At 37.4% G+C, this 13018-nt stretch overlaps 1 protein-coding gene across 1 annotated transcript in view; it reads right to left on the reverse strand.

Moving 5' to 3' along the window:
• The window catches only part of GRM8 (glutamate metabotropic receptor 8), a 497152-nt gene that overhangs the window by 226835 nt on the left and 257299 nt on the right, over nt 1–13018 (reverse strand). The window contains exons 3-4 of the mRNA XM_032221399.1: nt 2446–2581; nt 921–1075 (exon numbers count right to left, since the gene is read on the reverse strand). Of these exons, the coding sequence (XP_032077290.1) occupies nt 921–1075; nt 2446–2581 (291 nt within the window). The remainder of the gene's footprint in view (nt 1–920; nt 1076–2445; nt 2582–13018) is intronic.

Genomic DNA, 13018 nt, shown 5'->3' on the forward strand with positions numbered 1-13018 from the left:
TTAGGAAATTAGTTTAAACATTCACCAGAACCATTGAGCATAGAATCTATTTTCACCAACTAGAAGATAATATCAATAAACTAATATTTGAAATAAGTAAAGGAAACTTTGAACACCGGGCTTTGGTCCCAGATCTGGGCTTAATTTTTATCATATATACATTGTTTTATGATTCTTGGATTATTTCAGTGTGGGCCATATGTCTGGTTCTATGTTTCCAGCTCTTTTTATGGTTTGTTTGTTTGTTTGTTTGCTTAATTTTGTATACCATCCAGAGTTGAATGGGCAATAAATTTAAATAAATAAATAAATAAGGTACAAATAGCAATGGTACAAAAATGATGTTATTGTTGTACAAGAAAGCTTCAGTTTAGTGCCATCACTATAAATAAATTGAATTGTTTACATAATGTGTTCTCAGAATGGTCATAAATTGGATGCACAATACAGGTAATCCTCATTTAATGTCCACTGGTTCAACACTGAATGAGGGGTAATTACAAGGTCTTCTTATAGTTATGACCATCAGGGCATCCCCTCAGTCACATGACACCATTTGTGACATTTACTGCTGGCTTCCAACAAGGTCAATGCAGAAGTTGGCAGGGGAATGCAAATGGCAATCACATGATCACAGGTGTCTATGACTGCATGGGATTTGGCTAGTCATAGTCACAAATTATGTTGCATCTTATAACCTTGTCACTTAGCAGTGGAATTTCCAGTGGGAATGAAATTTTTTTTACTTGATAATTATGAGTATGGAACCAAGCAATAATGCACCTACAGAAGATAGAATGAAAATACCATTTAAAGTTATTTACTGTCATCATAAGAAACCCAGGAATGTAGGATGTAGTAGAGTTACACAAATGTATACTAGGGGCTCATCCTACTAAAGTCTTATATCACAGCCTTACCATCAATGGAAGCTCTTTTGGGCAGGATGGTGACAGCCCCTTCTGCTATTTCTTCTTGCTGATAAACAGGTGAAATTTTAGAACCCCAACTGTCTGAACCTATCCAAAGAAAATGTCCAGTTTGATTCAATTTCTTAGCAGCTTCCAGTATTCTCCTGTAAACAGTAATTTAAAAAAAGAGTTATTTTAAACCAACTTTTATAAAGATTCTTCCTTAATAGTCATAAAATGTTATTTTTATCAATTCATGAAACATTTTAAAGGAGACATGTTGGGCTTTTTGTAAAAAAAAGTGTATAGAAAAAAATTATGCAATATTTCTGTATTTATTTGTAACATTTATTTGTTTGTTTACATTATCATATTTCTAAGCAATCAAAGCCATTCTCAGCAGCTTATGCAGAAAAATTACAATATAAAGGCTACACTTAGAAGTATCATGGCAATGAAGCAATAGAAATTAAAAAGAAGAAAGGCTGACTGCTTTTTCATGTTTCTGTCTGCCTTCTCTATCAGTTCCAAACCAATACCTTCTCTTTTCTGTTTTACTTGTTGTCAAGTGCTGCAGGGTTATTATTAATATCTGCAGAGGAAGAGAATCTTCCATTCTTGCCATTACTTTTTGTTACCTGAATTTTCTGCTTAATTTGTTTTCTTAAACTCAGATAGCAGCACTCGGTGAACTTTGGCTAAACCTCCAAAGCTAAGCAAGCTCAGACCTGTTAGGACATGGCTGAGTGACTTCCAGGGCAATCCAGAGGTATCAGTTATATAGGAAAGAATATTCCAAGTAAAATAGCAATATTGATCCTACCATTGTCCATAATTACATGGACAAGACTTAAAGTCTTGAACTGAAGGGTTCACTCAAGGGTTTGTTTGTTTTTTAGTAAATATTGGGTGATTATGAAAGACACTGACTATAAAAGACACCAGAGAAGAGCCTAATGCTGGGAAAGATTGAGGGCAAAAGAAGAATGGAACAACAGAGAATGAAGTGGCTGGATGGAGTCATTGAAGCAGTAGGTGTGAGCTTAAATGGACTCCAGAGGATGGTAGAGAACAGGAAGGCCTGGAGGAACATTGTCCATGGGGTCATAATGGATCGGACACGACTTCACAACTAACAACAACATGAAAGACATAATTCTTTCATAGTCACCTGAGCTTGCTTTTGAATGCTTTCATTTCAGTCTTGTACCTTCCATCGTTACTCAATTTTAATAATCTTCAAGGGAAGAGTATTAAGTGAATTCTATAGAAATGACAAAAACGTGGAGTGCCAAAGAAAATTGACCCAAAATGTATCTTTTCCCTCTAAAAGGGAAAGATATTCACCATGTTAATTTTTCTATTTTTACTGGGTCCCACTGGAGCAGGAACATTCTGTGAAAACCAAATGTTTCTGTTTAAGGATTGCTGGAAAATTGGAATGAGCAACAAAACTGAAATCTAGTGTAAGTAACATGTATAAATAAAATCATGACTTTGAATGTTAACTATTCTAAGAGAAAAAAGCAAATACCTTATATCATCTTCATTTGCAAACATAATTACAGCACGAGCATTTGCAGTCTCCATCAAGCGCTTGATAATCTTCTCAAATTCCCCTGTTCTTGGTTCACGGGGGATTTTTAGTGACTGAGCAATGCAGACACCACCTGGAGAAAAGGGATAAAAAAAGAAAAGCTGTAAAATGTAGGGTTTTTTTAACAATCATTATGCCTACTTTACAGTGAAAATAGAAATCTGGCTTTAGAGAAAGCTACCAAGCCAAGAACAGTTAAAATGTAACTGCAATACTATACACTAGTATTGCAAATGCAATACTAGTGCATAATGCTTCGATTTTTTGTGAAGCTCATTGCATCTAATTTCTATTCTATCTAATGTCATTATTTATTGTATAGTGCTAAACAGTATGAATTATTAAAACAATATAGTAGGAATACATTTTTATGGAAAAAAATATTTCGGTGCATACAATAAAGTGTCAAATCTGCATGCTTCTTCTGGAATCTACAGCCAGGACTACTACAATGGTTAATCACCACATTATTAATTCAGTTGTATTCATTATTCAACCATATTATTAAAGTTGTGTATAGTCATCAATAAAAGCTCTACAGTAGTTACAACTGATATACCATAAGAACAATCAAATCCATCCAAGGTTTAAAATTTCCTGTCTTCTAGTCAACCCCTTGATTCCCTGATGTCTCAACCTCCATTAGCTTGATGGTAGCATGGAACAAAGGAATAAGTTGGCTATTCTGGAGCCTCAAACAGGATCACCCCAATCATAAAATAATGCTAATTTTAATTATAAAGGCAAATATTAGAAAAATATGAATGTTTATGCTGGCAGCAGGACCCAGAGATAGTATAGTGGTAACACTACCTAACCAAGTCTCTCCTCCAGAAAAAAATGCCCTAAGATTTAAAGACTGATGAAGAATTGATTCCAGTGGATTCAGATTTCTCTCCTGACTCCTCCATCCCCTCCTCCCAAAACTGGAATAGAATAAATGACATTTAGAAAGGTTGGGCCCTTCTTCAGAATGTGTAAAATAATCATTTCAGCTTAAAAGAAATAGTTTAACAAAATACCTTGTATAGCATAGCCGATTTTAAAATAACTAAGCTGTACACTTATATTAGCATGCTGTATATAACTCAACATCTCTGCGGAGAATTTTTAACACTTTTTAAATGGCTAAAGCAATAAATTCTCATGCTAAAACCAAAGTTGCTCAGCTAAGCCAAGCATGGGAAAGAGTTACAATGACTTCACTTACAACCTTCGTTGGCTTCAGTAGAGGTATGACAAAATGAAAGGAAAGGAACAATAATATTCCCACTTTGCATGAAGTAATATTTTGGATGTGTGCCTGTGGGGAGACAGGAGTGTGTGTGGGGGGGTGGGGTGTGTGTGAAAATAGAGAGACAGACAGACAGACAGAGAGACAGACAGGCAGACACTACAGATATATATGAAGAGGAAGAGAGGGAGAGAGCTAATGTGTTTCATGGTCTACTTCATAAAATATTTTTTCCACCCCTACTCATTCTTTCATCTTCACCAGTCATTCTTCCATTGTGGGTATTTTAAAGTCTTTCCATTTTTGTGAATATTATAATATCACGGTAATGATCATATATAAAATAAAACTATATTACTAATCCACTTGTTCCACTTTAGTCTGTGCCATGCCCAAGGATTCAATATCCAATGTTCAACTGGATTCTGTGTGAATCTGTTATTGCTGCAGTCTTTTCCATGTTTTTAAGAATCACAGATGCTTTGGTTTTCATGATGTCACACATTTGAAAATGAATATATTTAAATAATGCTTAAATAATAACTTTTCCTTTCTGAAATCCTGCCAAACATGTAAACAAATTAGCTTTTTTCTGGAGGAATGGAGCCCCAAATTGGCTATATTTGTTTTGGGAAAATGTGAAACAGATGTACTGTTACTCTTTTCATTACCAAACCATTAAGCCCCTGAAAAAATATTAAGCTTTCAATCAACCCTTAAAATTATATATGCATAGAAAAGAAAACCAATTCTTAAATGAAGGGATAGAATATTACCTCATTTAGAACATTTAGTTACAACTAAAGATGCTCTGATTTTTAAGAAATCCATTCCCTTGGCTTTTAATGGATCCCAAAAAATTGCAAATACATATTGAATTCTGTGGAATTTAGGGAATAATGGGAATAATGAAAATAGTTATTTTTACTGGCAAACTGGGTGTCATACCAAAAAACCTTGGATGACAGTTAGAAAATCTGCGCATTCACAAAATTTGCACCTGTCAATTGTAAAATACCATGTTGCTTGGATCTGCACATATACTATGCCAGTGACAGCGAACCTTTTTCGCCTCGGGTGCCAAAATGCCCACCTCCATAATTTAATGACCTCCTGCACTGTGCTCCCTGTGCATGCACATGTGAAAAACCCCTGCTGCTTCATGCTTGTACACATGGCTTTCTTGGAGCCTGGGGACGGTGAAAATGGCCTCCCTCATCCCCCCCCAGAGGCCCTTTGGAGGCCAGAAACGGCCCATTTTCTGACTTCCTGTGGGCCGGTAGGTCCATTTTTTGCCATCCAAATGCCAGGCCTCCAAATGCTTTCTAGGAGCCCGAGGAGGGCAAAAAAAAAGCCCAAAATGCAAACTGGAATTTTGGGAAAGAACTTCTGGGTTGCCTGTTGGGCCATTTTTCTCCCTCTGGAGGCTTCCCTAAACCCTCTGAAGGGCGAAACACAGACCAATGCGCAAACTGTAAGTCCGTTTCTGAACTTCCGGTTTACATGTTGGGGAAGCCTCCGGAGGGCGAAAAACAGGTGAAAATCAAGGCCGAAAATTACCTGGCCAGTGGGCGCATGTATGCTGGAGCCTTGTGTGCCCTCAGAAATGGCTCCGTATCCCACTTGTGCCACACATGCCATAGGTTTGCCATCATGGTACTATGCTAATACATTATGACATCCTAGGTCCGTGATGGTGAACCTATGTCACATGTGCCAGAAATGACACACAGAGCCATCTCTCTGGGCACTCCAGCCATCGCTGGTTTTCTCTTCTGGGTTCTGGCATGCACATGCACACCGGCCAACTTGTGCGCCCAAAGGAGTGCCAAAAACCAAAAGAGCAGATCCCTGGCGTGCATGCGCTTGCCGGAAGACCAGGTGACTGGCACGCCTGCGCATGCAGGAAACGTGAAGCTCAGGCCAGGAACTGCTCTTCCAATTTCTGGCACTTCCATGCTTGTGTGCTGGGGAGATACTCTTCCACTTTCCGGTGCTCCCACACACATGCACACATGCTCCTGTTTTGGCATGCGTTGCCAAAAACATTAGCCAACACTGTCCTAGGTTCTTAGGAATACCTTGATTTGAATGAAGGCCAATACCAGTTAAAGAGCTGGCAGCTGTGTTTTCATAGTGTTGTGTATATAATAATAGGAATGATAATCATAATTATAATATCCCATACAGAGCCTGAATAGTTGTTTTCTTAGATTTTAATGTCATAAGAGAAACATCACCACTATAAGAGAAACACCACACCACAACTGAACTGGGCATTTTAGCATGACTATGATGAAGAACAGTAGCAGGAATAAATAAAAGTTCAGACTTCCTACTACATTTACAATAAAATCAGCACACCGCTGTTTGACAAGCAAAGCAATTAGCTCTGGTTTTTTTGGCTATGTTTCCTCCACCCACCCACTCCCTCTGTATTCATGCATGGAATCCTCTTTTGATTTACAGGAGGTGGTCAAAAGCTGAAATGACCTACAGGTAATATACAGAACTTAAACAGAGATACAGACCTAATCCACATCATTTTTAAGTTGTAATAGGAATACAATACTATAATGAGATACGGATACTTAATACGTACTTGACAAGCCATTGAGAATTGGACAAGTTGGCCTGTCTCAGCTTCAGTCACCTATTTCTGTCTTATTTACCTGTATGTAAAATGTTGAGAGAAGATGCTATAGTATGATCCTGTTTGGGTATCAGACAGTCAGAGGATACTCGCCTGAATAAAAGAATAGGCTGCACAATGCTGCTATTTCTAAGCAATGTGGGTTAAGTAGTATGGCCTGCAAAGATTTCTACCTATTTTCATGTGAAGAAAAGCATAGTCTAGATGACCAGAAGGTAGTGCACATTTCAGATGGAGGTTTTGCTTCAATGAAACCTTGAGTGAAACATCCTTTGAAACTGTTTTATAAAGCAACCTGGACCCCACACTTCTATGGATAGAGTGAAGGAGTCAGATTGCTCTGTTTTGCGTATCTGGTCTCCTACCTCCTCTGAAGCTTTCTCCAGCACTTTCAATAGCAGAAAATGGTTCTGCTACAAACTTCCCAGATGCAGGAATTGTATCATCCTTCTAGCCAGGTATTGGAAGCAACAGATGAGGCTTCTGCTCATGATCAACAATTGTGCCGAAGCATTTGGAGGCTTTTACAAGTGCCAAAAGGGAGTATATAAAGTTTGCAAGACAGCGAAAAGTGTTTTGTGGAGATAAATTGGAAGCATAGGAACTTGGGTAATCACACAGGAAGTTAAAGGAGTAAGTGTATCCCTTCCTTCACACTAATCTTAGAGTGCTTAGTTATGTCATGATGTCCAATAAAGGCTTTTAACATTTGTTTAAAAGGTAAAGGTTCCTTTCGCACATATGTGCTAGTTATTCCCGACTCTAGGGGGCGGTAGTCAACTCCGTTTCAAGCTGAAGAGCCAGCACTGTCCGAAGACCTCTCCGTGGTCATGTGGCTGGCATGACTAAATACTGAAGACACACAGGTCGCTGTTACCTTCCAACCGAGGTGGTCCCTATTTCTCTACTTGCATTTTTACATGCTTTCAAACTGCTAGTTGGCAGAAACTGGGACAAGTAATGGGAGCTCACTCCGTTAAGTGGTGCTAGGGATTTGAACTACCAAACTGCCAACCTTCCTGATTGACAAGTTCAGCATCTTAGCCCCTGAAGCACTGTGTCCCTGTTTTTATATTGAGGCCACTTTCTACACCATGAAGTTGATTCTCAGTTCTGCTACTATGAATTTCATCTGACTCTCAATCTCAGAAGGCAGTATTAGATGAACTATTATTTCCCAACATTTGCTTCCTACATTTTAGGAACAATACTATATTTCTATTAGTTTACCTTACAGGGTTGTGCTAAGGGTTATGCTGCATTTTCCATGAGGGGGTTTGAGCATTATAGAGATACTTTAATGCCTGAAGCAAAGGACAAGATGCTTTTCCCTATAGAAAAGCTGACCAAAATGACAGCTAAATCTAAAGTCACCATGGGAGTTATCTGGAGAAAAATTATCTTGCATGCTTCAAGGCAGGAACTCCATAATGCCTGCTCTCAACTGGCTACCTGTATGCCAATGTACATGGCAATAATTTATTTATTTATTTATTTATTTATTAGACTTCTATACCGCTTAATAGGGCTTTCAACCCTCTCTAAGTGGTTCACAATATTTTTTTTTAGCAAATTGAGTCAGCAACTTGCCCCCACAGTCTGGGTCCTCATTTCACCCACCTCGGAAGGATGGAAGGCTGAGTTGACCTTGAGCCGGTGAGATTTGAACCGCTGAACTGCAGTTCACAGTCAGCTGAAGTGGCCTGCAGTACTGCACCCTAACCACTGCGCCACCTCGGCTCTTCTATAGTAATAAACTTACTATATTGGAACTCTGAGCTTATTTAGTCGCTTTGCCTAGACTGGAAATGGATGTACACATGTGCCAGATTGCTGGATATGCCTGCTTATCTTATTCTTAAAGAGAGGGTGGGGAAGAGTCACTTTAAACTAATGTTTAAGGCTGTGAGTTCTAGTCCCAATTTAGGCATGAAAGTCAGCTGGTGGACTTTGGGAGATCTCAGCCAACTCAGCTCACAGGGTCATTTTTCTCGGAAAATGGGTGGAAGAAGAAGGAATATACACCACATAGAATCATTTATCAAAATGATAAAGCTGAGATAGATAGATAGATAGATAGATAGATAGATAGATAGATAGATAGATAGATAGATAGATGGATGGATGGATGGATGGATGGATGGATGGATGGATAGATGGATAGATGGATAGATGGATGATGGATGATGGATGATGGATGATGGATGATGGATGATGGATGATGGATGATGGATGATGGATGATAGATGATGGATGATAGATGATAGATCAGTGGTTCCCAAACTTGGCAACTTTAAGACTTGTGGACTTCAACTCCCAGAATTCTCCAGCCAGCTCTGCTCTGGCTCTGAAGTCCACAAGCTCTGGCTCTGAAGTCCACAAGTCTTAAAGTTGCCAAGTTTGGGAACCACTGTGATAGATGATGGATGGATGGATGGATGGAAGGAATTTGGAAAAGAATTTTGTAATTCTCTGGAAATACAGACCTTGGATTTTGGTGTATTTAGGCTGAGAATTTAGAATTCTAAATCAAATGGTAGTAACATTCCTTTATTGAATATGTAACATAAGTTTGGAAATGCAGACACATAGAGAAATATACACACGCAAACCTTGCAGGAATGAAATGTTGTAATATTAACTATGGGTTTTCTTCTTACAATAAATAAATATATGATGTACTTATTATTCAGTGCCAGATACATTATTATTGAGGAACAACTGGATGCGTTTAGAGCATTTCCAGTTTTTTAAAATTATTATCACTGCTTAGAATCTATTAGTTTTTGTTTTCTACTTAGCTTCTGAAATAGAAAATACAGGTATAATGTGAGGCATATGATATTTCAAACATATAATTCTGCAATATATCATCTATCAGATGAACATTAGATTGATAAACTGTAATTATAACTAAATATCTACAATATTTTATATAATTGAATACTTTTAATTATCAGTGATTTGAAATACACACATATTAACAATGCAATTTAAAGGAACGGGGCTGAACTAATTATTGAGAAAAATATCAGTCATAAACATATGAAACCATGTGGTACCCTCTTGTGTCTTAATTTTATTTAAGCCTCAAGCACGCCTGCTGGCTCTGAGTGCACCGTTACTACATTTTAGGTTTTCTATTGTGTTTTTCACAAGGTGTTTTTTTTCTCAATTTTTTGTCCCTAAGTGCCTATTTGGCCATAGTCTAGAGCCAGCCCTGAATATTTTATTTTAGAAGGCATTGACAGAGGCAATATGCATGCTCAGTTAAAATGACTGTGGGAGACAAGGAGAAGAGCCACCCCTGGGGAACAATCTGATTAAGAGGCAGCTGAGCCCACCAATGTAATGTAGACATGGCAAACATATCAGAAGGGACACTTTTTAGTTTCTTGGGCTCTAAAGGCAATAAGGGAGAAATGTGCTTTTATACTTGCAGGGTTCTGTAAATGTTATCTTACAATAAAGGAGAGCTAATACTTTTGGGTGTCCTTCTTCTCTACTGTACCTTGCAACACAGACAATTTTTATGTTTGGAATCCAGATTGCTATACAATTCCGATTCAATGAAGGAAACTAAATATCAAGGGAAACTAAGCTAAGCATAAAATAGCTTAAGATTAAAGTAACATTTTTATGGGACGCAGTAGCTCAGTGGCTAAGACGCTGAGCTTATCGATGAGAAAGGTCAGCAGTTCAGCAGTTCGAATCCCTAGCGCCGCACAACAGAGTGAGCTCCCATTACTTGTCCCAGCTTCTGCCAACCTAGCTGTTCGAAAGCACATAAAAATGCAAGTAGAAATATAGGGACCACTTTGGTGGGAAGGTAACAGTGTTCTGTGCACCTTCGATGTTTAGTCATGCCGGCCACATGACTACGGAGATGTCTGGCACTGGCTCTTCGGCTTTGAAACAGAGATGAGCACCATCCCCTAGAGTCAAGAACAACTAGCACATATGTGCAAGGGAACCTTTACCTTTACCTTTAATGTTTTTATACAATATAAGTTTTCAAAATAATAGATATTTGGGAAGGATTAACATCATTTAGCATCATCATCAATTGCTTATGGTATCATTAGGATTAAGTAGTGTTTACATTCACTTCTGCTGTATTAATATGTTCAAAATTTTGAATCTATTATATTTAATCCATGAACCAATTAAAATTTAATTCACTATTTTGATTCACTGAAGTCACATCAGTAATTAGTGTGGAAGCCTTATTCCATCTCCCCACTGCAAAATATAAAACAAATGGTTATAGAAATTATACATCAAGGTTTACACATTTAAGAAAAAAATGTATGGGTTGTAAGTAACCAGATAAAGTTGTTGAAAAATTGAATAAATATCTGGAATTTAATCAATGTTCTTTATAATTCTAACCACTGATATCTTAGATCATAACTGATGAATTGATCAAGAATAGATGGAACTATATGATCTTTGGCTTTGCCAGTCTTAAGATTTAATTTTGCCATGACTAATGCTGGAACAATAAACTTCAGAGTCAAACAAAATAAATGTAATTTGGTGCATTCTGTAATAAAATTTTCAAATTCTCAGAACCCAGCCCAACTACTGCATCTTCCATTCTCTCTATTCAAAGCTGTTTTTTTAAATAGGAATGTGCATTTGAAACTATGCTAATTACCATTACTGTAATTGTGAAATTTGCAGCATATTTATCTTATTCATATATATCAATAATATACGAGTACCAATAACCAGACATCAGAGTTGCCATATGGACAAATGTTGCATTAAATTCCTTTATTTTGCCATGATGGCAACACTTTGTGCATCTGCTTCAAAATGAAGTCTTGTGGTATGAAAATATTGCATATTCTTATGAAACCAATCAATGTGAGATGCTTCAGCCATCTGGAGAATGTTGTTGTTGGTTTGTGTGTTATGTGGGGTGTGTGGGTGTGTGGGTGTATGCTGTTTGAAAGGTGTTTTGAAGTTTGCCATGGATTCTTTAATTTTTACTATATTATGTTTATTTTTGTAAGAATTTGGTGGCATATAAATCCATTCAAACAACTTTAGAGTTTAGAAAAGTGTGAGAAAAATATTAAAGAAAAAGAGGATCTATTTTTAACAACAAAAATTTCCCAGAAACATGTGTTAATTATTTAAGATAATCATATCCACTCTTAAAAATATATAAATATAAAAAAACCTCATGTCATACGATATAGGAACATATGGTCTCACATTGTTCCCTGGTGAGAAACTGATGTTATTTATTATTTCTGATAGAAAGAAGATCTTCTAAGTACAAGTATAATTGTATAATTTTTCCAGATGGAAATTAGACTAATAGTTCTAATTATGCTTTAGTTAGAGGTAATGTCATTTGGCTCTGAGACTCTGCTGCCTCATTGTGGCAGGAGGTAAGCCTGGGAGGAATGAAGAATATAGGGAGCCAAATGTATATACTACTAGTTGATTCACTCAAGCTGGGAAGATGTCCAGCTAAAGCAAACAAGGACCTATACTGCATAGCAGCTACACAGGAAGATGTTAGGAGGGGAGACCCACTTTAATAACAACAGCAAAGGCTGTTTCAATTCATACTCCTACCCCTGTATTTTGCCAAGAAAACCAAAAGATTGGAGACTGGTCATCCTGGAGAAAATCTATGTGATCACTAATAGTCAATACCAACATGTTGGCACATAATCATCATCATTAGGATATATTAACTCATTTGGATCAATACCTGCTAGCATTTATTTATTTATATCTGAGACAGTGGTGAAATTCATTTTTTTTTAATTACTGGTTCTGTGGGTGAGGCTTAGTGGGCATGGCAGAGGAAGGATACTGCAAAATCTCTATTCCCACCCTACTCTGGTGTCAGCCAGAGGTGGTATTTGCCAGTTTTCTGAACTACTCAAAATTTCCACTACCAGTTCTCCAGAACCTATCACAACTTGCTGAATTTCACCCCTGATGTGAGACCACACTGTGTATATACTACTACAGAAATAAAAACCTGTGGTATAGGTTTTTACTTCCTGTTGGCTCAATGAAGCCAACAGGAAGTAGAAGTCTGTCCCACTGCTTTTTTAAATATTTGAAATGATGACCCAATGGGCAACAGGCTGCCTAGTTACTATCCAAAATTTTGCAGCATTATTACTTTGAACTCTTTTTGTGACTTGTATGAAGAACTGATCAAGAGTATTGTAGCAGTTATAAATGCAATGAATTGACTGCATCTCCCTGATTATTTGGCCTCCAGATGCCTCATATTGCCAAAGGCAGAAGATATACCAATTTAAAGGCATTTGTTCCACTTATAAAAGCAATCTGAAGAGCTGCTCATGTATCGCCCTGACTACTAAAAATAACATTTGTCATAGGTGTTCACTATCAGGACTGTAAACACTTCAAAAACACTTTGGAAGGAGTGCTTCAGACTTGGCATAAGTATATCTTTCTGCTGTTCATGAAAGCACACCTTGACACAAAACTAAAAAAAAAGAGGTGATGGTGGTGGTGATGATGCTTTAAAGAATCCACTCTTTAAAGTAAATGCAACTCTTAAAACAGCAATGTGAAAAAATATTGGGCTGGGCTGCTTTAATAAAAAGTAGGATGTAGTT

This window comes from Thamnophis elegans, chromosome 7 (genome assembly GCF_009769535.1).
Source record: "Thamnophis elegans isolate rThaEle1 chromosome 7, rThaEle1.pri, whole genome shotgun sequence".
NCBI classification, from domain to species: Eukaryota; Metazoa; Chordata; class Lepidosauria; order Squamata; family Colubridae; genus Thamnophis; species Thamnophis elegans.